The sequence below is a fragment of the Cynocephalus volans genome, chromosome 14 (genome assembly GCF_027409185.1).
Source record: "Cynocephalus volans isolate mCynVol1 chromosome 14, mCynVol1.pri, whole genome shotgun sequence".
NCBI lineage: Eukaryota > Metazoa > Chordata > Mammalia > Dermoptera > Cynocephalidae > Cynocephalus > Cynocephalus volans.
Window position 1 is genome coordinate 24,902,852 of NC_084473.1, and position 26,851 is coordinate 24,929,702.

Sequence of the window (26,851 nt, forward strand, 5' to 3'; positions counted from 1 at the left end):
CCAGCACCACTATCCAAGGGTATCTGATATGCCGCTATGGGGCATAATATCATCTCAGACCAGGTGACCCTTTTTACCCAAAAGGGAAGTGTAACAATGGGCTCTGAGCACTGATCTCACCAGTGTATATCACCAAGAAGTAGTAAGCCTGAGGGAACACTGAAACGGCCTCCAGATGCAGTAAATGCATCCTGAGTACAATACAGAGATGTGAGTGGCAGGAGGACTGGCTCCTATGGTCCCAGTGACCACATAAAAGACCTTATTTCTCATCCCTGTAATTTCAATTTTAGGCTCTCCTAGGATTACAGATGCTTATTCCCAGTGGGGAAACATTTTTATCAGAGGACCTTTAATCTGAATCTGAAGTTAACAACTGTTAGATCACTTTGTGCTCACGCTGATGGATAAGCAGTCAAAAAAGGGAGTTGTTGTAATGGCAGGGGTAACTGAGCCTAGTAGCTTACCTAGTAGGTAACTGAACCTAGTAGATGGTTCTCAATGCTTCCATGCCTAGTGGTAACAGGCAACTGCAGCATAAGGCAAAGGCAACAAAGGAGTCCTCAGACTCCTCAGGAATGATGGTCTCAGGCAAGCACCCGCCATCAGTTGAAATCTGGCCAAGGGTAAGGGAAATCTAGAATGGCTGGTGGTGGAGGGAGATGATGAGTGTAAGTACGGCCTTGACACTAGCTGTTGCAGAAGAGACTATAGCTTATTCCATTAACCCTCCTGTTTTAAGAAACTGCTGCCAATCTGTCTTGAGGAGTTGATGACAAGAGTGGGCTTACTGTGGAGCACAAGCTGTGCAAGAAACAGACTATAACAATCTTTCAGTGTCCCGAACTGAACTGAAAGAACTCCCTCACCTCTGATTTCCACTTTAGCTCTGGTGGATAGCACCTTTCACACTGCCAACATCCCCAGTTTGGTCATGCTGCTCTCTGTATGTAACACACCTTCCCTATTCCTTTTTATGCCTGAAGGTTTATCTGTTAAGTAACAAAATAGCAAAGATTTTAAAAACTGGTAATATACAATTCTCCAAGGCTTGAGTAAGACAGACACTTACACGCTAAACAGCTGAGAAAGGAAAGTGATACTACACCTTTCTGGAAAAAGTAATTTGGTAATATGTAACTTCAAGAGCCCTTCAAAGATTGACATCCTCTTACCCAACAATTTTTCTTCTAGCAACCTACAGAAGCAAAATAACAAATACATACAAGACCTAGGCACAAAGGTGTTTACTGCAGTATTACTTATAACAGTTATAAAAATAAACAATCTATATAACCAATATTAAGATAATAAATCGGTTTAAGTCCCCTTTCAAAGAAATCCTTAGTTCAAGAGCAAAGAGAAACTATACACCTCTTTATCTTTGTGCTCCTCACATTAGTCAATACCTGAAACATAGGAGGAACCCAATAAATTATTTCTAAATTGAAAACTGATATGTTATTAAAAATACTATAAGCAGAGTTTTCAGTGATGAGGAAACATTTATGATATGCAAAACTGAGTACACAATAATAAGATTTCAATTAAGTAAAGGAAAAAGCAGATAGAAGGATGTCCTAATGCCCATATGTTAATAGTTACGACCTTAGATCAGAGTATTAATTTACAGTTCAGGCCCACAGAGTAAACAGGCTTCAGGATTCCATAACCCCCTTTGGAATTATGCATAGTATTTAGTGTTTGTATCTTTTTTCTGAGAAGAAGATCCACAGCTTTCATTAAATTCCAAAAGGGAAACGTGATGCCAAAATAATTAAGAATACACCTCTATGTGGTAGAATTAAGACTTTTTTCTTCCTGCATTTTTACATTTTCCTGTTTTTAAACTTTCCATAACACACGTTATTAGCCAGATAATCAGGGGAAGGAAGAGAGGGGAGTTTGGCAAAAGTACCCATAGTTCACAAAAATAAATGATTAATCCCTAACAAAAAAGTTAAAGACCTGAATACCTACACATTTCCTTAAAACATTTCTACCCTCTCAAAACACAAGTTTTAGTTTGTCTTAAACAACCCCAACTCTTGTACACATGCAGGATCAAAATTTCATATTGGGTCCAGCTAATGAAAAAGAAGGACTAGAAGTAGGAAACTAAGGCTGGTAGTGCCACTCTACAAATATAATGTGTTACTATCCCCAAAATATTTCAGTAAAAGGTTTCTATGTCTAAGTTGAAAGTGAATTCCAAATTCTAGGGTTGTTAGGCCATCCCTGATAAAATATTGCCCATGAAGTGGGCTAAACCATACACTAAAAAAATGGAGTTGGTACAGTAACCATAGATCCTAATTAATTAGGATGCATCTCTCATTCCAAGCGTCCCTCTACTGTAATTCTCATCCATGACTATAAGACAGAAATAAGAGTACAGTCACGCATTGCTTAATGACACAGATATGTTCTGAGAAATGTGTCTTTAAGCAATTTCATTGTTGTGCAAACATCATAGAGTGTACCTACCATATCCCCTAGATGGTATAGCTACTACACTACGAGGTTATATAGTATAGTCATTATAATCTTATGGGACCACCATCATATATGCAGTCCTTTGTTGACCAAAACATCCTTACATAGCACATGACTGTATATGAATAATAAAATCAGTAAGACCGATTTTGAAAATACATCAAACTTTAAACTCTTCAGAAATATTCCACTTTTTCTCCCAATCACTAATGGAATGATTTAAAAAATTGGCTGTTTACTAGAAAACTTCAATAATTGCAAAATCCATAGGGTCCAAACTTACTTTCTGATTAAAATGCAATAAAACTCAGTTAACAAAAAATAAAATAATTCTATAAAATTGTTTTTAATCTCTACCCCTCAAAAAACCTTGGACCAAAAAAGAAATCACAATTACAATATCTAGAAAAGAGAAGTAAATGAAAAGTATAATTATGGAAAAGGAAGCAATTTATTATTTGTAGATGTCTTTCTTATTCTCTTAAACTACTTGATTTTTTTTTTTTACTATATTTAATTGATCTGAACAAAAAGCGAAGCATCTACTGCAGTTCCACTGCCTAGCAAATCATCCAAAATACAGCTGTACTATGACTGTCCAAATTTGTACTCTACTATCCTCAACATATTCTCTTCACTGGATTAATACAATTCCACTGTCTCTCAAAAATGATTCTCATCTACGTCTTTGGTAATGAACTATCCTCAGTTAAAATGCCATTTTCTCCCTGGACCCATTATGAATACTCAATCTGTTTTAAGGATGCAGACCCCTTGGAGAGTCTGATGACAGCTATAAAGACTCTTCTCAGAAAAAAAACATAATTTTTACTGTAAGTTGCTGTGGATCCACAAATCCCATGAAGCCTAAAGTAGCTTTGTGTCTTTAGCAACTTAACTATCATGCAACATTCTTTTGGTAAAAAGGCCCTGATTTTCTTTTGGAGATCCACCCCCTCTCCTCCATTCTCAATCCATATGGTACACTAGCAATGAAGCATGAAAACGATTAGCACTTTCCATCCTCTTTGCCATAGTAATTGGTTTAGAAATGAGCAGAAGACTCAAGTCAAGGCTAAAGAGGCAAATAAAAGATAATTAAAGATATTTTCACTCTAGCAAACACTGGACTTAAACCTGAATGATGCAATGCTGAAGCTAACAGCTTTCTTATTCCACACAGAGTTTGAGAATCAAATTAACCCCAAAGACAAACAAAAAGAAACAAAATTTTGATAATGCCTTTATTGAAACACCAAATCCAACCATATCTGAACTTCTTCCTCGAAACTTCTCAGTGATAAATCAATAAATTCCCTTTTCTTCCTTCTACCACTTTGGAATAGGTTTTCTATCACTTTCAAAACAGTCCTAACTGAAATAGAGCCCATCCCTACACGAAGACTGAGAACTCCTATAGATGACAAATCTATATTCTGAATCCATACATATGGGTTCATAACAGTAAAGCTAATTATGGTGAACAGGCTGGCAATGATTAGAGCCTACCAGTCACAAAAAGTTTTAACCACACTAGCAAAAAAAAGAAAAGAAAAATCTTCACATACTTTATGTTAAGCTTTCTAAATTACTGAATTGTGACAAAATATTCCCAGAAACCAGCCAAAGCAATGCCTTGAAGCTACCAAGACAATTGTCTTAGAACAGCAGTTTCCCAGATGTCAAACAGAATCTGTGCTTCCACATCCTTGCTCAAAAGAACCATGTCCAGATAAAATCTCACCTCTTCCATGAAGTCTGCTCTCATTCTCAATGACACCCTTCTTTCTCTACCTTAGGTGCTTGAAGTAGACAACTTCAGCAGTTATCTTTTTTAATTGTTCCTAATTATTTTAGTCTCTTACTCTTGTCTCCATATAATGAATTGTACTTAATTCACTGAGGCAAAAGAGCCAAGCTTTTACTTGAGAGAAACTACAAGCAAGCCTCCTAAAGAAAGGAAGGACAGCTAAGCATGTAATCCCAACTTAGATTTCTCAAGTTTCACCTTCCTCTTCAGAGAAAACGCAGAGTTTTCCTCCTTTGGTTATACTGTCACCACCATAATGGCCCCCCAGAGATACAGTGATTTGTATTTGAAGCTCCAGTTCAAGGCTGGCTAGTTGGTTCAGCTGGTAGAGTGTGATGCTGACACCACCAAGGTCAAGGGTTGGGATCCCTGTACAGGCCAGCTGCCAAAAAATTAATGAATAAATAAATAACATAAAAAATAAAACTCCAGTTCAAACATAGAATAAAATACCCTTTTTCTTTGGCTGCTCTTGCATAGTTGAAAAGAAAAAAAATGCAAGCAATGCAAAAAGAGAACATTACTGAAGAGTAAGGGAAAGTTGCACAACAGAACGAAGGGAAAGAAAATACAACTTGCAGTTACTTTTATAAGAACAGGTTTCTGTATTTCATCACGATGAAAACCATACTCCCTGCTCTAGCTTCTACCCTTCCTAACTCCTTACTAGATGACAGGAGGTCTAGTGAACTGTACTAAAAGTTCATTCAAACAAGAACAGACATCATTCCTTTGCAATCAGTAAGCAGAGTGCTATCTCCTCAAGGTCAATGACCATGTTACTAATGATTCTCCACTAACAAAAACAAGGTTAAGTAGAAGGGGAAAAAATATGCTGAAATATCAATGGTAGTTGCCACTGGGTGGTAGGACTGTATATAATTTTTCTACTTTTTTACCCTCCTCATATTTTCTATCATGTACAAGTATTATTTTGATCTAAAAGTTTTTTCATTTTTATGTAGTCAAATCTTGTCCTTCACAGTTTCTGCCTTTGTTAAGTATACTTTCCAAAGAATGACACAAAACCCAGAGCAATATGAGGAAAAACATGTGTGATGACATAAAAAGGAAAAACTTGGTACTACATATAGACGTGTGCATTCACAAGCACACACAAGAATGTACATACACACGTGTGCACGCAAACTCATAAACAAAATCTAAAGAAAAAGTAGGGGAACTGGAAAACACATCACACTCAAAGTTGTAACAATCAATGAGAAAAACATCAACATTTCAAAAAAAGAACTGGCAAAGAATATTTTTAAAACAGTTCAAAGAAATAAAAATACAAGTGGCCAATAAACATCTAAAAAGATGATGTTCAACCACAGCCATACAACCATAAATATAAAAATTAAAATCAAAACCAGATTTTTTTTTACCCACTGAATTGGCAAAGGTGAGAAAGGTTGAAAGCCCAGTATTTAACAAGGAAACAGACACTGTCATCCACTGCTATTAAATGGTATAACCCTTTTTGGCACCATTTGGCCTTGGTTGGATACACCTTTAACCCAGCAATTCCAATATAAAAATTAATTCTATGACTACATACCCTCAAGTACACAAACAAGTACAACAATATTCACTGAAGCCACATTTATAACATCATAAAACTAGAAACTATCTAAATTTCAAAAATGAATTAGTAAAATAGACTGCTGAATAACCAAATAATAGAAGAATATGCCACCATCAGAAACAGCACTGAGCACCAACGGCACAGACAACAAACATAAAAACAGACAAATTGCACTACATGGAAATTTAAAACTTCTGTGCGTTGAAGGATGCAATCAACACAGTGAAAAGGCAACCCACTGAATGAGAGAAAATATTTGCAAATCATGTATCTTATAAGGGACAAAAAAATAAAGAACTCCTACATACAACTCAATAGCAACAAAAAAACCACCCAATTTAAAAATGGGCAAAGGACTTAAACTGACATTCACCCAAAGATACACAAATGGCCAATAAGCATATGAAAAAATGCTCAATATCACTAATTAGGGAAATGCAAATCAAAACCTCAATGAGATATCACTTCAAACTTATTAGGATGGATGCTATTAAAAAAGGAAAAGAAAGGAAAAGAAAACAGTTGGAACCCCTGGCACAGTGTTGATGAGAATGTAAAATCGGACAGACACTATGGAAAATGGTATAGCAGTTCCTCAAAAAATTGAAAAGAAAACTATGATCTGGCAATGCCATTTTTAGGCATATATCCAAAAGAATTAAAGGAGGTGTTTATACACTCATGTTCATAGTAACATTACTGTATTCACAACAGCCAAAAATGTGGAAGCAAATCAGTGTCCATCTACAGATGGATGAACAAAATGTGGTATATACACAAAATGGGATATTATTCAGCCTTAAAAAGGAAATTCTGACACTTATTACAATATGGATAAACCTTGAAGACAGTATGCTAAGTGAAATAAGCAAGTCACAAAAAGACAATTACTGTATGATTTCACTTATCTGAGTTCTGTAGAATAGCCAAATTCATAGAAATGGCAAGTACAGTGGTGGTTGCCAGGGTCTGGGGGATGGGGAGAATGCACAGTTGTTTAACAGGTAAAGTTTCCGTTTTGCAACATGAAAGTGTTCCGGAGATTGGTCGCATAATGTGAATATATTTAACACCACTGAACTAACTGTAGTACACTTAAAATGGTTAAGATAGTAAATGTTATGTTATGTGTATTTTACCATAATTTTTTTTAAAAAAAGAGCAATGTGGATAGATGGAGAGAAGGTAAAATATTAGTAAAATCTAGTAGTGGATATATGGGTATTCACTGTAAAAATTCTTTCAACTTTGCTGCATGCTTTAAACTTTTCACAATAAAATGTTGTGGAGAAAAAGAACAATGCAGTACTCTATGTACAGATATGCAAAGATAGTCACAAAATATTAAGCGAAAAATACAAGTTGCAGAATTGTAGATGTAGTTTAACTCCTTCCCAATAAAAAAAGGGAGAGGGAGAAGTTATTTGTATGGAAAGAAAATTTCTGGATGTATACCTCAGAAATCATTATCAGTGTTTACCTCTGGAAAGAAGGTGGAGATGTAAAAGTCTTTACACCCTTAAGTATTTAGATCTATTACTTTTGTTGTAAACATAAGAATTCATATAACCTTATATCTATCGCCCCAATCACCACCACAAAGCAAATATTTACCTTATTGACATCTAGTTCTGTGGCTTCATTTCTTCTTGACATTAAAATTTTCAGCCCTTCTGTAATTTATTTGAGTGTATGGTATGAGAGAGTAATACAATTTCTTTCATCAAGGCGATTACATTTCTCAAGACTACCTGTATGCTAAATTCGTGGATATTTCTGTCTCTGGACTTTCACACTTATTCACCAGTCTTGTCTATACCCAAATCAGTGCCATGATGCTTTAATCATTGTATTTCTGTAATACATTTTAATTTTTTTACTTTCCAAAGATGTAATACATTTTAATATCTAATAATACAACTTATGCCTCACTGTACTTCTTTTGAAAAAATACTCAGCACCAAAAAACCCCCCAAAAAACCAAAACAAACAAAAATACTCATAGTCTAACCCAGAGAACTTTTGATTTGTTTTGTCAAAGTGGAACTGTTTTAAACGTATAAATTTACTAGACAAGAACTGAAATCTTTATCATATTCATTCTTCTCATCCAGGTACAATAGGCTCTCTTCAATTTTTCAAGTCTTTCCTCTGTCCTTTCCAGGGATTTTATCATTTTCTTCATCTAGATCCTGCACATTTCTTATTCAAATTATTCCTAGATATTTTATATTTTTCATTATATTTTCTGTTAATTGTTGGTATATAGGAATGCTACTGACACGTATATAATTAACTTAATAGTTATTTTCTGAACTCTTAGCCAAAATCTCTAACAGATTTTTGGGTGATTCTTTTGGGATTTGTAAGTAAGCAATCACAATATCTGCAAACAGCAATACTTTTTCTCTTCCTGTAATGTCTCATTTATTTTTCATAGTAGGCTACAACTTCTAGAACAATGTTGAATAACAGTAGCAATGTTTTCTCATCATATTTCTAATTTTTTCATACACTTGTGTTTCAGCATCCTGTGATGTTGGCTGTTAGTTCGAAATATTCTTCATATTATAAAAATATCCTTCAGCCCAAACTGGAAAGAAAAGAGGTCACACAATGGAATTTTTGCTGTGCTTTTATTATAAAAACAAGTAATATACTGAGTCTTATTTCCACTGTTCCCAAGACTGCTGTTTTAAGAAAATAAATTTAAATAGACCAAACACAGGGTCAACTACATCTAAATCTCCCGTACAGACAAAGAAATTCTACTTAAGTTTATCTGCCTGGATATATATGTGCTTAATACTTTCTATAAGAGGTTTGAACAGATGTTGAATTTTTTTTTTTTTTTTGGCAGCTGGCTGGTATGGGAATCCAGATGTTGAATTTTAACTGACTTTTTAACATCTTGAGATGTAACTCATACTAATCAAGGTAACACTAAGTGCTGTAACCAAATCCCAAAATTTTATTATTAACATATTATTATTCGTATAACAGTACAATGCAGCTGACTCCTGGTCAGTGGGCAGCTTTTCTCAATCAAGCAATTCAAGAAACCAGGCTCTTTCCAACATGTGGTTCAACATGTGGTAAGCCATGGAGTTTCTTGCATCCAAGCAGAAAAGACAGCATATGGAGAAAGCACACCCTATCCTCAAATACCTTGGGCCAGAAGTAACACATTATTTCTGCTTACATTCTAATACAAAAATAGTCACTTGGCACCACCTAGACACAAGAGGGTCCAGGAAATAAAATCCTTGTCTGCGTGGCTGAGAAAACTACATGCCTCCATCTCTACATAGTTTTCCATCTTTGACCTTTGATAAATTAATAACTCCCTAATAACAAAGTAGCTTTGCATTCCTAGAATAAACTTTGACTAATCATGGTGCATTGTTTATTATATTGCTGATTTAAAATTTATACATACATATGCATAGTAAAATCAGCCTGTTTTCTTTTTCTGTCCTGTTCTAGTATGACTTACCTAGCATTACTTCTGCTAAGTACACGGTAGGTACTCAATATTTTAATAGCAAAACTGCTATCCTGTCAGAAGGGCAGCCAAACACAAGTTCAACAAAAATTGCCCCAAGACATGTACATTCCAGTTGCCCAATACAAAGACACATAAACTGCTACAGAAACACAGCATAAAAGAACATTAAACAAACCAGGAAGCCAATACACTCTGAATAAAGGCTGTGTTAAGACTTAAAAATGTCGTAGTTTTCCCAGAGACCTTGAGAGACTTTTACAGATTTTATTGTTGAAGTCTCAACCATTCCCTGCCACAGACAGGAAGGATGATATCCCATATAAATCAATTTCCAAAGAACAATGCCAAGCCAGAATCACTCCAGAAGATCATTCACTATCTAGGAAGGGCATTCAGCATGAAAGAAGCTGGAGAGTAAATTGGATAAGAAAGTAAAACCCACCAAGAATTCCAGGGAACAGAGCTCGGCCTAGTAATGAGCATGTTACCTCCCTGTCTTCATCACCTACATCTTTCCTCCTCAATCACTCTACTCCAGGTACGCTGGCCTCCTCATCATTCCTAGACCAAGACAGGCACATTCCTGCCTCAGAGTCTCTGAGACTGTTACATCCATGAAGAATGTTCTTTCCCTAGGTACATAACAAAGTTTCACCCCTTTCAAATGTTTGGTCAAATGTCAAACTTCTTGGTGAAGCTGTCCTTGAATACCCAATTAAAACTGCAAACTACTCCAACACCAGCCCAGCATTCCTGTCATCCTGCTTTATTTTCCTCATAGCACATATCACTAACACACTATGTAATTTATTTATTTACCATGTCTGTCTTTCACTTTCACCCACAGTCTGTTAATTTCCATACAAGCAGGGATTTTTTCCCCCTTGACTTGTTCACTGCTATGTCCACAGATCCTAGAACAATGCCTAGCATATGGTAAATACTCAATAAATATTTAACTAAATTATAAGTTCCATATAATGAACCTCCAAAGATATGACACTGAGACTTAGTGATTGCATATTGATCCTATCCTTAGCCAACTTAAAACATTCACCAAAGAACTGCTCTCTTCATTGACTTACAAACATAAAGACCTGATTATTTTAAATTGTCAGTATTTATGATAATACTATCTCCCCTGGTCTCTACCTAAATCTGTTACCCTGTATGAAGCAAGCCAGAAAAGATTTCAGAAGTAAACGTTCTCTCTACCCCACTTCAGAGCACATTAGTTTGGAACCTTCCTTTACTTCACAGCAGCCATGTCTTCCCCATCTCCATTTGTCTACCTTCCAAAAAAAATTTTTTTTTAAAACTAATATTAAGAGGGAAATTGGTGAAGGGAGGAAATGGTGACAAAGTGAACACCAGTAGAAACCTGAATTTTATATGAAAAACTTGAGACTGAAATATATGTTTAATTACTTATATCTTAAACTTTCCTAACCACATAAGGCAATATTAATTATAGCTGAACTTTCAAGCTATCTCTCATAACTTTTAAGCAAAAAATGTTAGCCTTAAAATTTATCCACTATGTGGCAAAACCAATGTGATCTCATACATTGCCCGTAATTGGTGTAAGCCTTAAATAAAGCAATGTACCAAGAAGCAAATTATAAGTAACTGAACTTCTAATCTTTCCAAAGGAAATACCTCAAAATATAGGAATGAGTTCCAATTCTAGGTAAGATGGAGAAAGCATATTCCACCCTGTCACTCCTACTGAATGTAGCTATAAAATTTGGGCAGAATACATAGAGTAGCTGAGGACTCTGCAAAGCAAATGGATTTTTCTCAAGCTCATGTGGAATTCACCAAGACAGACCACATTCTGGGCCATAAAACACACCTTAACAGATGACAGAATCAGACCACAGTAGAATTAAACTAGAAATCAGAGAAAGATAGCGGAGAATTAAACAGTACAGATGGTTCCTAACTTAAGATGGTTCAGCTTACAATTTTTTTTTACTCTATGATGGTGTGAAAGCGATACACATTCAGTAAAACATCAATAAATTACATGAGATATTCAACACTTTATTGTAAAACAGGCTTTTTGTTGGGTGATTTTTCCCAATTGTAAACTATCATTAAGTATTCTGGCCAAGAAAAACAATTACATTGTATAATGGTGAATATACTAATTATCCTGATTTGAGCATCACATATTGCACAAAGGTATTGATAGTCAACTCTGTACCCCACAGATACGTACAATCAACTATGTTTCAAATAAAAAAAAAAAATGTTCTGCCCCATGGCCCCATGGCGCACTCGGGAGAGTGCAGCGCTTGGGAGCACAGCTGGCGCTTCCGCCCCGGGTTCGGATCCTACTATAGGAATGGCTGGTGCGCTCACTGGCTGAGCCCAGCCAAGGGTTACGATCCCCTTACCGGTCACAAAAAGACAAAGAAAAAAATGTTCTGAGCATGTTCAAAGTATAGCTAGGCTTAAGCTATAATGTTTGGTAGCTTAGGTGTATTAAATGTATTACAATATTTTCAACTTACAATGGGTTTATCAAGATGTAACCCCATCCTAAGTCAAGCAGCATCTGTATACAAACAGTCCCTGGCTTAACAATGGTTTGGTTTATAATTTTTTGACTTTATGATGGGCTTATTGGGGTATTAAATGCATTTTTGACTTAAGATATTTTCGACTTACAATGGATTTATCAAGACATAACCCCATCGTAAGTCTTGGAGCATCTGTACTTCTAAATAACACATGGATCAAATAAGAAATCTCAAGAGAAATTTTAAAATATTTTAAACTAAATTAAAAGGAAACTACAACTTACTAAAATTTGTGGGATACTGCGAAAGCAATGCTTAGAGAGAAATTTAAAGCACACAATGCATGTATTAGAAAAGATGAAAGATCCAAAATCAATAATCTAAGTTTCTACCTTAGAAAACTATAAAAAGAAGAGTAAATAGAATCCAAAATAAGAAGAAAAGAAATAATAAAAATTAGAGCAGAAATCAATGAAATTGAAAACAGGAAATCAATAGAGGGGGAAAAAAATCAACAAAACCAAAAGCTGGTTCTTTGTAAAGAATAAAATTGATAAGCCTCTAGCCAAGCTAAGAAAAAAAGACACAAATTAGCAATATCAGAAATGAAAGAAGGGACGTCACTACAGATCCCATGAACATTAAAAAATAATAATAGAGGAATATTTTGACAACTCTTTTCCCAGTTATTTGATAGCATAGAAGAAATGGACCCATTCCTTGAAAGAGACAATCTGACAAAACTCACACAAGAAATAGACAATATGAATAGGCGACTATTTATTTAAAAAATTGAATCAATAATTAATAAACTTCCAAAACAGAAAGCATCAGGCCCAGATGGGTTCACTGGTGAATTCTACCAAATATTTAAGGAAGAAATTATAACAATTCTCTACAATGTCTTTCAGAAGATAGATGCAGAAGGAATACTACCTAACTCATTCTATGAAGCCAGTATTAAAAGAATAGAAAACTACAAACCACTATCTCTCATAAACAAAGATGTAAAAATCCTCAAAAAACACAACAAATCAAATCCAACAAAGTAAATGGTAGCAGGCAGATTGGGGAAGATCAGAACTCAAAGTACCACCAAACTGGCAGTGAGTTTTAGCATTATTTTCCTCTCCAGTATCTCACAACCTGAACACAACACAGCCCAAACCCTGGAAATGGGCAGAAAGAGCTCTATGAAAATTTCCTAATGGAACAGAAATAAATTGAGCTGGTTGGTTAGCTCAGTTAGTTAGAGCACAATGTTGATAACAACAAGGTTAAGGGTTTGGATCCTTGTACAGGACAGCCACCCACAAAAAAGTAATTTTTCTCTTTCATTCATCTATTTATTTAGTTCTCTTTCTCTCTATCTTTCTCTCTTTGCTCCTTCCTTTTCTTTCCCTTTCTTCCTTCTTTTTATTTTTCCCCATTCTTTTGTACCTCAAACCCCAAATAATCTTGTGACAACACCAGCAACGGGTAAGCAGGTGCCTAAAAGGACTGTACGTATCTCATTAGAAACCATGGAAATCAGAAGGCAATGGATAAATATTTTTAAAGTTTTGAAAGAAAAGAACTATCAACCCAAAATTCTATATCCAGCAAAAATATCCTCCAGGAATGAAGGTAAAATAAGGTTATTCTAATATGAAGGGTGTGCAGAAAAAAATTAACATAGCAGGTCTATAACTACTATCCTTAGAAAGTCCTGCTTGTAAGATTGGCCCTTGGCTGGTAATGTTAACTTAAAAAGTACATATTTTTTTAATCCAAAATATTGGGATAAGGAAAAAGTGTGTGGAAGTAGGAAATAAAGATACTCCTACAGCATTTAAGTGCTCATTTTAAACTATCTAATTTTCTTAACAATAATGCTGAGGCATTTATGACATAAACACATAATAGAATATCTTTCAGCCATTCAAAATGGGCTAGCAAACCCAGAGGAAAAAAACTATTAACATGTAAAAAAGCAGATAAGGAAGAGAGATTGATTATACAAACAAAAAGAAGTATCAAAAACTAGAAGGAATTATCCCAAAATACTTATATTGCATCAGAATGGTGAAATGATGAGTGATTTTTTTCTCTATTTTCCAATTAACTTAAAGTTTATTATTTCTATAATTTAAAAAATTCATGAAACTTGTGAAATGGGGGAAACCTATGCTACATATTCTTAAAACTAAAATACATTTAAGTCTCAGTATTAATAGAGTGAAAAAATAATATATTAATCCTAACTTAGAACCAAGTTTCACAAAGTGAAGTAAACCTGTAAAGTGTAAAACCTTATCTAGGTTATTAAGAAGAAAGACTGCTGACAAAATGTTTGATTAGATATAGATTGAGAAAATACCTAACACTAATAAATTTTGTTTTAAAAAAAAGTCTAACACTGATAAAAAGTAAACTGAAGAGATTTCAAAAAAATAGTGCTTTAAAGCAAAGGAAAACCAGGTGGCTTAACTAATATTATACAATGGCATACATCAGGATATAAACAATTATACTAACTATATATGATACATATGATTCCTGAGTCCACTTTCCAATCATTTAATCCATCTTCTTAATACATTAAGGCTAAAAGATATAAATATCCAGTTCCACAAGTAGGGGAAAAAATTAATCACAAAATACATTTCAAGTTAATGAGACAAGTTTTTATTAAATGCTTATTATGTGCTAGGTATTACATAAAGAGTGCTAGGGATAAAAAAATTTTTTTTAAAGACATGAATTCTTGCCTTTAAAAAAGCTCTTATCTTAGTAGGGAAGACAGATAAACAAATATATTATAACACAATATTTTAAAATGCAACCAAATAAAAAAATAAAAATAAAGCAGCTCAAAGCAGGAAGCAATAAACTCATCTGGAATGAGTTCTAAGCTGGAATTTAAAATAAAAATAGAAGTGAACTCAACAAGTAAAAAAAGGTGTGAGAATTCCAGAAAAAGTAAAAAACAAAACAGGTATGGCAAGATGAAATGGCATATTTCAAGAACCATCCATAACCACTAGAGCATCAGGCACAAAGGAACAAACAGTAAAAGAAAAAAACTGCATGGTGCTGATAACACCAAGGTCAAGGGTTTGGATCCCCTCACCAGCCAGCTGCCGAAAGAAAGAAATTGGACAGGCAAGGGCAAGATCATAATAAAATGCCTTTAATGCGAAGCCATAATCCTCAAATTTACCTTATCAGCAGGTGAGAAGGAATTAGCAAAAAACTAAGTGGGGAGGGAAAATCACAATGAGACTCACCTTTTAAAAAGATTATTCTAACATCAAGGAGGACAGATGGATTGGAGGGGGCTTTAATATATAAGCATGAAATCCAGTTGCAGAAACTACAGCAACTAAGGCAGAAGAACTGGTAATGGAAATGAGGAAATGAATTTCAAAATTCCATAAGGCTTTTAGAGGCAGGTGAACTTAAAAACACAGGATGACTCTAAGTTTTTACATTCTGGCAAAAGAAAGCACAATACAATACAAAAGGAAGAACACGTTTTGAGAAATTAGATTTTAGTTCTGAACACATGGTAATCTTTTATCAAATCACAGAAAATATCAAGTTAAAGTAGTATATCTCAATCTTTAGTAATATTTAAAAGAAAAAAAAACCTCAGTGCTCACCCCATTCCCATATTGACTTTAAATTATGACATTTTATTCAGCACTGAAAAGAAAGGAGTTATCAAGCTACAAAAGGGCATGGAAGAAAGTTAAATGTATATCACTAAGTGAAAAAAGCCCATCTAAAAAGGCTATATACTGTATAATTTCAACTATACGACATTCTAGTAGTAAAGGGAAAACTGAAAAGAATGAAAAAATCAGTGGTTGCCAGCGTTGAGAGGGAAGGAAGGTCGAATAGGTGGAAGACAGGATTTTTAGAGCAGTGAAACTACCCTCTATGATACTATAATGGTGGATACATGTCATTACACATTTGTCCAAGCCCATAGAAAGTACACCACCAAGAGTGAACCTTAATGTGAACTGTGGACTTTCAGTAATAATGATGTGACAATGTAGATTCATCAGTTATAACAAATGTACCACTCTGATGCTGGCTGTTGATAATGGGGGAGGCTGTGTTTGTATTGGGGCAGGGGGTATGGTGGGAAATCTCTGTAAATACCACTGAATTTTGCTGTGAATATGAACTGGTCTAAAGAACTATTTATTAGTTCTTATAGAAAAATAAAATAAAGTCTATTTTATTTAGAAAAAATTATGACATTTTATGTTATATGTGTACACACAAATAACACTAGGTATAAACCCCTTATGCTTATCGCTCTTATACAACTATAAAACAAATTTACAAGTTAAATCCAAGTATGAAACAATGAACTTCCATTTTAAGCAAAATTTAAAATAATGCTATTGACTGTTAAGTACATCACCACAGTCTTGACTGCTACTGCACAAAACCTTTTGAGATGTACTTTTTGTACACAACACATGCTCACATTTTCTTTTTCAAACTATGGTGAAACCTTTTGTTTGTTTACTTTTGTGCAGCTGCCTGGTGCGAGGATCCGAGTCCTTGACCTTGTTACAAGGCTGTGCTCTAACCACTTGAGCCAACCAGCCAGCCCTTGGTGAAACCTTAATTCCATTAATGCACCATGATGACAGCTGTAACCTTTCCTTGATACAAATGTATCATTTTCCTATTAAGTCTCTCTACTCCATTAAATATGGACACCAAAATCACATGGCAAATCACAAATATACAACTTTTAAGATCAGCACTAAAGCGTAAGACTTTTCATAGAAAACTGTCAGAACCCTTTGAGTTAATCTACAAATCCCTAGTAGGTGATCCACACAAAATCCAGTTTGAGAAAGATTTTCATTAAACTTTTGTCATTTGCTACCTCTTGTCTGCTAGAAAACAGCCTAGGAATATACATGAAGCAATCCAATATTAAATAAAAGACTGAGAAACAGTTGCCCTTCTCACTCCCCACATCTGTTCTCAAGTAATAACAGAATTTTTCCTGGCAAAGATGTCCTTAATTTTCACCAGAAATAAATATATCAATATTTAACCATGTTTTCACAAAAGGTATCACGACTTCCAGAGCCACTGTGGTGTATGACTCAAGGAAGCAGTATTCACACAGAATGCAATATGAATGTTCCCCCTGTGCAACACACAGCACTGACTGATTCCAGCACCTGAAGCAACCTTAAAACTGGTGGTACAGAGGACTGTGGTATGCAAAGAACAGTGCTACAGAAATTCAAAGAAAAAGAAAAATCAACATGAGCTGGAATAACTGGGGTAAAGAGTTTTGCTTTGTTTTTTCCTTTAAGAATGGTAGGATTCTGTTGTGTTGAAGAGCATTCCAGAACTTCTTGTATGTGTGAAAACTTCAGAAGACTGGAGGAACTTAAGGCTTCTGTTGGACAGCTGCAAGTGGGATAAGTGTAAGTAAAATAGATATGAAATGAGAACATTTGAAAGACAGGAAAAGAAATTTATACCCTTTCCCACCAGACTTTCCAGCCCTCTACAATAAATTCCACAATGCCCCAATGTGCTTAAAACCGAGACACAATGTTATCTCCTGCATAAAAACTCTCTATTACATCTAGAATAAAAATACCTGTCAGCCCAACTTCTACAACCCTCCACATTTTGCCCCCAACCTACCTTTTCTGGCTTTATCTTCCACTATACTTCACAATACTCAAAGGTAATTTAGCCATGCATAAAACATACCTTGCATTTTCCAGTCTTCCTTCTTTTCAGTTCTTCTCTCTGCCTGGAATGCCCTTTCGTATTGTCCACCTGTAAATGTTTTATCTGTCTTCCTTGAATACTCAAGTTAAACCTCTGAGACCAATCTTGCTCCCCCACCCTCCCAAATTTTAGTATTATTATTCATCTGTTATTATGCAACTTCAATAACACAAATTTATTTTATTTGTGATTATAAGTTTTATTATCAAATTTGGGTTAAAACAATACAAATTTACCTTACAGTTTCTGTGTGTCAAGAATCTGGGCACAGGTTAGGTGAGTCCTCTGCTTAGGGTCTCACTAAACTGAAGTATCAGCTGAGGCTGTGAACTCATCTGAGGCTTGGCGTTCTCTACCAAGCTCACTCACTGGCAGATTTAAGACCCTTTCAGTTGTAGGACTGAGGCTCTGTTTTCTTGCTGACTCTTAGCTGGGAATCACTCATTTCTTACAGGCTGCTTGCGTTCCTTGTTACATGGCTTTCTACATAGGCAGTTCACAACATGGCTGTTGTGCTTCTTTTCAAGGCCAACAGAAGAATCTCTTTTGCTTCAAATTTCTCTTCTTCTCTCTGACCTCTACATACTGTTTGAAAGGGCTTACCTGATTAGGTCAGGTTCACCCTTTTGATTACAGTCAAACATAATTACCTCTGTGAAATCCCTTCATCTTTGCTATGTAACAACCAAATCATAGGCATTATATCCCATCATATTCACAGGTCCTGCCCACACTCAAGGAGAGGGGATTACTCAGATAGGAATCTTGGGGCCACCTTAGAACTCTACCTGCTAAAACTATATTCCCACAGGATTAATACTTTTTTAAAAATACACTTTCCTAAATATCAGTAATAACCCACTAAAGGCATAATGGAAAAAAGAATATTTTTAGCAGTAATCAAAAACATAAAATCTGTATAAATCATTACCTCTTATTATTATTACTCATGGCAAAAATCAATTAACTTTAAATAAATAAGAAAATACAGTTGGACTCACACCTAAACATCACTACTAAAATGGGGGGGGGGAGTTGACAAAATTTGTGCAAATCATGGGTAGATCCAGGGTAGATATATCTGCAACTGAGGCGCAAGTCAGGAGACTGGAACTTTGTGCAGAATCTCCTGAAGGCAGGAGATGGATCTTTCAGTGAGTTCCCAAACTTGTTCATAACCAATGTTAAGTCTCTGTGTGATTCCACATTGACCCTGGGAAGCAAGCAGCAAATGAGCTGTCCCTGAGGTTAAATGGCATTTCGTCAGAACTATTCTGAACCTCTGCACTAGTCTGCCAAGAAATAACATATTTATAATAATTAGTTTTCCCATTCAGAAACATAAAATGATTCACATTTATTCATTTTTCAATAGTATTAACAAACAGTGCTTACAACACAAGCATTGTACAAAGACCTTTTCGTATATTTCCACCTCATCATTTGACACCCCAAATGGCAGGTTTTATTATTACTTCCATTTTAAAGTTGGGGATAGTGAGCAAGTTTAGATAGTGTAAAGCCCAACAATTCCAAATGTGGTCCTTGGACCTCAGCACCAGCATCACCTGGGAACTTGCTAGAAAGGCAGAATCTCTGGCCATACTACAGACCTACTCAATCAAAATCTGCATAATAATAATACTCCCAAAAGATTCTTATGCACATTAATGTTTCAGCACTGGTTTAAATAACTTGTTAATGGCCCGGCCCATGGCTCACTCATGACCGTGTGGTGCTAATAACACCAAGGCCATGGGTTCGGATCCCACATAGGGATGGCCGGTTAGCTCAATGGGTAAGCGTGATGCTGACAACACCAAGTCAAGGGTTAAGATCCCTTTACCAGTCATCTTGAAAGAAAGAAAGAAAGGAAAGAATGAAAGGAAGGAAAGGAAAGAAAGGAAGGGAGGAAGGAAGAAGAAAAAATAAACAAAAAATAATAAATAAATAAATAAATAAATAGCTTGTCAAAGCTGACACAATAAATGGTAAAGCCAAGATCAAATCCAGATTTGTGTGATATAAAGTCCATGTTCTTAACCAACACCTAATAATTACACAGTTTTCTTAAATAGGGTCCACACATTTATTGTTAAGGCTATTCCCAAGATGCAATTAAAAATAGTCCTTTTGGTTAGAGCGCAGTGTTGTAACACCAAGGTCAAGGGTTCAGATCCCCACACGGGCCAGCACCAGCCAAAAAAAAGTTCCTTTTTTTTCCTATTATGTCTTTCATGGATTATGAATGATACATATGAAAACCGTTTTTCTATTATCTTTATCTTGTAATCTATCCCTTTTTTACATTTTCACACAAACAAAATATATACAAAAGAGAAAATCTTTCATAATACTTTACTGTATTTCACATTACGTCCATTTTAAACTTACAAAATCTGTCAGTTAGAACCTCTCAAATCAGATAAGAAATCAGTCATTAAAAATAAATAGCAAAGAGCCAGCCCGTGGCTCACTTGGGAGAGTGTGGTGCTGATAACACCAAAGCCAAGGGTTCGGATCCCTACATAGGGATGGCTGGTTGGCTCACTTGGGAGAGCGTGGTACTGACAACAACAAGTCAAGGGTTAAGATCCCCTTACTGGTCATCTTTTTAGGGGAAAAAAAAAATAGCAATACATTTAAAATGTAGTCTTACTATTTAGAAATAAGTCACAAACACCATTAAACACTTTATTTGAAACTGAATATGGCTAAACCAGCTATTGAATAATTCAAACATCAGTAAATTAAAGATTCAAGATGATGTGGGCCATCCCAAGCTGATTGGAGTGAACTCTAATAAAAGTCCATTCTAAATGCGGTACTAACTGCTGTCAGTAGCCAAGTACTTTTCAAATGAAAAGTCTCTCAAAACATAATTTTTGTCAAAAGATGCATCAACTTACTCAGAGGAAACTGTAAAACTTACAGGACCAAGTATATGTGTATTTACCATTAACCAGTTTTAGTTCTGTCAAGCAAAGTCAGAAGTAAGAGTTAATCATAGACATTTCCCAGTGTCCAAATGTAATTCAAGAACCTTCGGAGGCAAATACCCTGGTGTGTCTTGGAATCATTTTCTTTCACAAAGATAATTAACCAGTTTTCCTGGCAAACAATATTTAATAAAGCTGACTAGCTTTTTTGGAATTGTGCTCTCTTAAAAGTGACAACAGTGTCTTTTACTTCCAATTTTAAAAAGGGTACCAAAAAAAGAAAGAAAGAAAAAAAAAAAAGATAAAGCATTCCTGTGCAAGAAACTGAGCTAAACTCTACAAGCAGAAACATTTTAAAGAAAGTCTCTGCCTTAAACAGCGAACTCTAATTGGAATATGAACAGAATTTCCTCCTATTTGTCTACAATGAAAAGATGTATTTTATTTAGAGATGATAAGCCTTCAGGGTTACCATTATTTAAAAGCACCAAATTTATAATCTTTGAGTAGGGGAAATCTTCTCAATAGGACCCCAAACCTAGAAAGATTAAAAGGTAAAGACTGATAAATTTGCCTACATTAACATTAAAAATGTCTGGGCAGCAAAAAAACACCATAAATCAAAACGGGGAAATAGATCTGCAACACCTATGACAAAGAACTAGTTTCCTTTATCTACAAAGCATTCTTACAAATTAGTATGATCACTTGGGAGAACGTGGTGTTGACAACACCAAGGTCAAGGGTTTGGATCCCAGATCCCGTACCCACCAGCTACAAAAAAACCCAAAAACAAAAAAACTCTTAAGAGCACTAAAAACATAATAAATCACACTGCACTAAAAACTAAATTGTACAGTACCATAAACTATGAGGATGGCCTCTATGAGATGTGGAAGGAAAAAATACAGAATTAGAGGAGCACTCACAGTTCTTTTGTAAAAAGGACAAAGACAGCAGGTTTTAGCAAACCTTCCTACTGATCAGTTCCCTGTATTTATATCTTCCATACACTGGCCTGCTTCCAGACAGCTTTTGTAGCGAAAAAATATCCTTTTACCAACAGCAAAACTGCACAGCCTCTCAAGAGTAGCTAGAATCTGTGGATGAGGAAGTAGCAAGGACTTCTGCAAATACGAGGTAATTTTCTCAACTCCTGTCAGAATTCTAGAAGAGATGTAGCAGCAGCACCATTCACAGAAATTTTTAATGTACGTGTCCAAAAAAGATTTTTTTCCCCATCAACAAGCTAGGAGGTTTGTGAGCTTTCAGGACGGAATATGAAAACCGGGCAGAAAAAATTATGAAAATAATACAAAATTCAAGAAGCAAAATGCAAGGGAATTTTACTTCAATAATATAGCTAGAAGGCAGATCACTTTAGCAAAGAGTGTTACATCAAGTCACCTAGTATAAGAGACCTGCAGAAAGTAATTTCATAAATGGGGGGCTGGCCCGTTAGCTCAGTTGGTAAGAGCATGGTGCTGATAACACTAAGGTCCAGGATTCAACACTGTACCATCCAGCCACCAAAAAAAAAAAAGTAATTTCATAAATGTGAATATGCAGTTATAGTTTTGAAAATTATGCATCAGAGCAGTTTCTCAATTTTTAGCCCATGCCCCTTACAATGCTTTCTGAATCTAATTTTTATGTACTCCACGAGCCAAGATGACTGCCCAGTTTTACTTTCTATAGTTTGTAAAAAAAAACAACAGATTTGTTGAATATGTTTTTTCAAGCTGCACACTCTCTCCTGGAGTTTCTAATACAACTACAAATACAATACACAGTCTTAAAATGTTTCTGGCCTGGTCAATATACATGTAAAGGGACATCACCAGGCCTGACCATACTCTTAAGCCTCATTTTTTAAGAAAAAATTACTCATGATGACGACCAAGAATACTGAAAATTTCTAAGCTAACACATCCATTTTTCTAAAGTGGACTTTGTTAAGATTTTTTCTAAATATCTAATTGTTACATTTTTATTATGTTTTTAAAATAATTATTTTCCATTTTCTACCCTTCCTACACCAAAGTAATGAGCCTATCAGTATTATCCCTTTAATAGAAATTATCTATCTTCTATCTTATTCCCTAAAGTTAAATAACTTAAGGTGAATGACAAAAATAAACTCTTGTGTACATTCAAAATAATATTAATCAATGAGTAAAGTCTATATAGACAGAATTTTTTTAACTTATTCTTTTCTTCAGTCTGCAAATCATATTCCAGACATCTACACTACAGATTATGCTCCTCACCTCTAATATCCATACTTCACATCTCACGTTTTGACCATTTTACTCCCAAAAGATACCCAAAGTTACCCCTAGTGAACAATTTCTACAGTCTGCCTCTCTGTCCTTTCCACCTACAATCACACATGTGTTTGTACATAAACACACACTCTCTCTTGTCCTTTTAGGACACTTTTCCCTTATAATGTTTCCCTAGTTGTGGTGGAGGGTAAGAAGAAAAAGTCAAAAAGAAAATAAGATCAATGAGATTGTGCTATTTTGAAAATTCTGCTTTGCTAAAATCTTCAAGGATGCCATCACATATTTAGATAATATGTCTTTTTAGTTTTTTAAAAACTAAGCCTAATTTTGAGTATAGTTCTAAAGTTAATGTAATGGTTCTCAGAATTTCTGACTTACTACAAATTTTTCCATTTAAATTGAACTAATCACTATACTATATCTCTCTCATCCAAATAATTTCCATTACCACCAATCATTACTACTGCCCTTAAAATTTTAAACTTGTGAGATGTTAACTAAATAGTTGAATAATACTTTTTATAACTAGTATGTTTAGATAGGGCAAATTTAAGATCAGTAGGGAGACAGTTCAGAGTAGTAAATGAGCAATCAGGATCAGCTGAATCACAGCTACATTACTTCTCTCTCTGATGTCCTTAGTTATTGGGACCAGTCTATACATTTTTCATTTTATCACACTTTGGCATAATTTTATTATATAGTAATTATGAATCTTATTATTTTGCTTCTTCAGTTTATAGCACCCTTACATCAATCCATTAGTAGCTCTACCACGTACCCACACACATCCAGTAGGTACCATCCCTGTATAACACGTATATTATTTGTTAAATACATTTACTTGTTACTATATTATTGGTCAGGAATACAACCCCGTTTTAATAGGGCTCCCTAAAACAGTATAGTTCTACAAGGCAGGTACTAAGAGCACAATGAAATAAGTAGATACTACCTCTACTGGTAAGTCATTTTATTTCCTTGCTGAAACTCTGTTCCTGTAACACCTGACATCTTAATGCCTAAGAAATAAGTTTAAGCCTTATGACCCTTTCTCCTAGTCCTCTTGATCATCTAAACAACTGCACCACTTCTTAAGGTCCAAGTTACTTTCATTTGTCAAATCACTAATTTTCTGATTTCATTATTCTGCAGTCTGAAATATTAAAGATCTACTTTTGCGTAGTCCTCCTACTTTTACTTCTATTTCTCCTACAGAAACCTTTTGAACACTGAGGTTTAGTTTAATCCCCTCACTTTATAGATAAAATATATAGATCATATAATAACATAGATGATAAAATAATGCAAAAAGAGTCAGATGTTTTCTAGATTTTGACCACTAGAAAAAAAAAAGTTTTAAAGTCATCGTTCTCTTTCTAAAACTCATTTTTATTTAGACTGGGGCTTTACATATTTGCCAGAATCAAACAAAAATACCAAGCTATGTATACTGGTCCCCTCAGGAACTCGCTCAGAGCTCTACTGGTCAAACTAGCCTTTTGATCTTCTAAATACCATTTTTCACATAGCTAGCTAGTGCACGAAATAAGCAAATATACTAATTTATTACAGGAAAATCTAAATAGTAGATGTGACTAATTTCTCCTATTTGTCATGACCTCTCAATGATCAGACTATTTTATCCAGAAACCATAACTTAAAAAGTACTGTTAAGATTCTAGAGACTTAAAACTAATTAACACAATTAAGGTTGGAGAAAATTTACCATGCTTCTTGTATTAACAGGAAAAAGTCTTTTAAGATATCCATCAGGTAGAAAGTAAAATAGCATTCTGTGGAGAATTAACCTCCCCACCACCAAAAAAATTATTTCTAGAGTTTTATCTTCTAGAGGGAAACTCTACCAGCACAGTCACAATTATGAAAATATCCTGTTTGAAAACACTCAATAAACAAAGAGTGCTATTATTTCTTCACTAATTTTTTCACATTTCCAACTAAAAAAGAAATACAAGTTGAAGATTCTTCAACTCCCTAACACATAAAGTTTACAAAACAAAAGCACAAGGTTTACAAAACAAATGCACAAGACTGAATAAACAGTATGACCCATACTTGGGTAAATAAATTTAAAAGACTAGACGGAAATATACTAAAATGTTAATAGATACGAGTATAGCTGAGGGGTGAAACACGCTATTTTTAATTTTCTTCTTCTATGCTTCTCTATAGTTTTCCAAATTTCCCCACAGTAAACACTTATTACTTTTGTATTCAGAAAGATCTCATTTAAAAAATAAACCATATGACATACGAGAGTTCATTTACAAAGGCTCTCCATGTTGTGCAAGTTATTACTGACATGATTCACCATTAAAGGGGTAAATACCTCTCACTTCCCGACACTGAAATGCTGCTGTTTAAAGCCCTATTACTTTTCTGCTGCACCCTCAACGATGGAATGAATTTCACTTTCTCCTACCGTTTCATTTCTACATACATGCGCGCTTTTAGTTTTTTTCTTAAAAGACAGTGAAAGTTCTCACTAATTTTCAATATTCCATTTTTTAAAACCCATCTCTAAGTTTCTTTATAAGAAAATTAAGGGAAAAACTGTTTTACCCACTAATTACAACTTCGTTAGGCCACCATCACTTTGGCGACGGAAAAGTGCGGCCGGGTAAACTACACGTCCCACCATGCATTGCTGCCTTGTTCTGAGTTGATCTCTACGGAAACAGAAAAAAAAAATTCTACAAGTCCCACCTGTTACTTCGTTTCTAAACACCTCCTGCACTTGCAGCTCCAACAGCAAACAAAAACAAAAGCCTCGTGACCTCACGTCGGCTCCAAGAGCCGGATGAGCAGGGGGCCCGGGGTCAGGCGGCATGTCTGCTCAGCGGGTAAATTCTAGCAGGCTGCAGGGCTCCCCTCTTCTTTCCGGGGCTGGATGCACGCACAAGCCTTCTCCTCTCTGCATCCAATGGGGGCTCTACAGCCGCACAAGGGAGAAGAACCGGCTACTGTGCAAACACAACTGACTTCCCGGTGCCGGGGCGAGCTCTACCACAGACTAGGGGTGATAGCGACGTGTCCCCGAGAGAAACGCCAAGAGGACTCGTCGCAAACGCTGGGAGAAGCCACAACCCCGCTGCGACCCCCTTCCGCAGGGCGCCTCCATTCCACAGAGATCGCAACCCCGACACGAACCGCCGCCCTCTCCGCGCGGTTTTGTGTACCCTCAAGCCGGGTCGCTGAGCCAGTGACCCTTTCCCTGAGACTGGTGGGCGGCAAGGGAACGAAATCCTCCCGGCTTTCCCCTTCGCTCCCTCCCCCTTACCGTCTTGGCGGCCTCCGCCCAGGTCCTGCCCTTCTTCCTACGGCCCTTTTCCCTCATGTCGGGTCTTGAACTGACTGGGAGGCTCCCGTGTCCCGGCTCCGGCCGCCCTCCCTGCCTGCTCTGCCCTGCGCTGCTTTTCCCGCGGTGCCGGGAAAGGTGGGAGAAAGGGGAAGTCAGGCCGGAGCAGCACCCAAGCAGAGGAAGCGGCGGGGGTGGTGCGCGGGGGGGGGGGGGGGGGAGTCTATGGGGCGGCCGGTTCTCCTGCTGCCGTTGCCACTGCTACCGCCGCTGCCATATTGGGTTCTTACTGTACAGGCTGCCGCTCCAGTCATGTGACCGCTCCCGCGCGGCCGTCACTACTGTACGCACCCGGCCGCGCGAACGAGCGCGCGCGCGCCCCCGCGTCCCGCGCCTGGCCGCAGAGAGCGCGAGCCCGCGGTCTCGGCGCCCCGCCACGCCCCCACTCTTCCGGTCTCCGCCTCTCCTCCGGAGCATGCGCGTGAGGGAGGGCCGCCCTTAACTGCGTCGGAAACCTAGCTCGCTGCTACAGCGAAAATCTGCCTGCGGAAGCGGAACTTGATCCATCCGGTGAAGGCGTAATGAGCCGGTCCCCACCGCGTG

At 36.3% G+C, this 26,851-nt stretch overlaps 1 protein-coding gene across 1 annotated transcript in view; it reads right to left on the reverse strand.

The window, feature by feature from the left end:
* ASXL2 (ASXL transcriptional regulator 2) overlaps positions 1 to 26,445 on the reverse strand; it is a 128,139-nt gene extending 101,694 nt beyond the window's left edge. The window contains exon 1 of the mRNA XM_063078347.1: positions 26,231 to 26,445. Within this exon, the coding sequence (XP_062934417.1) occupies positions 26,231 to 26,287 (57 nt within the window). The 5' untranslated portion in view covers positions 26,288 to 26,445. The remainder of the gene's footprint in view (positions 1 to 26,230) is intronic.
* Positions 26,446 to 26,851: the final 406 nt, after the last annotated feature.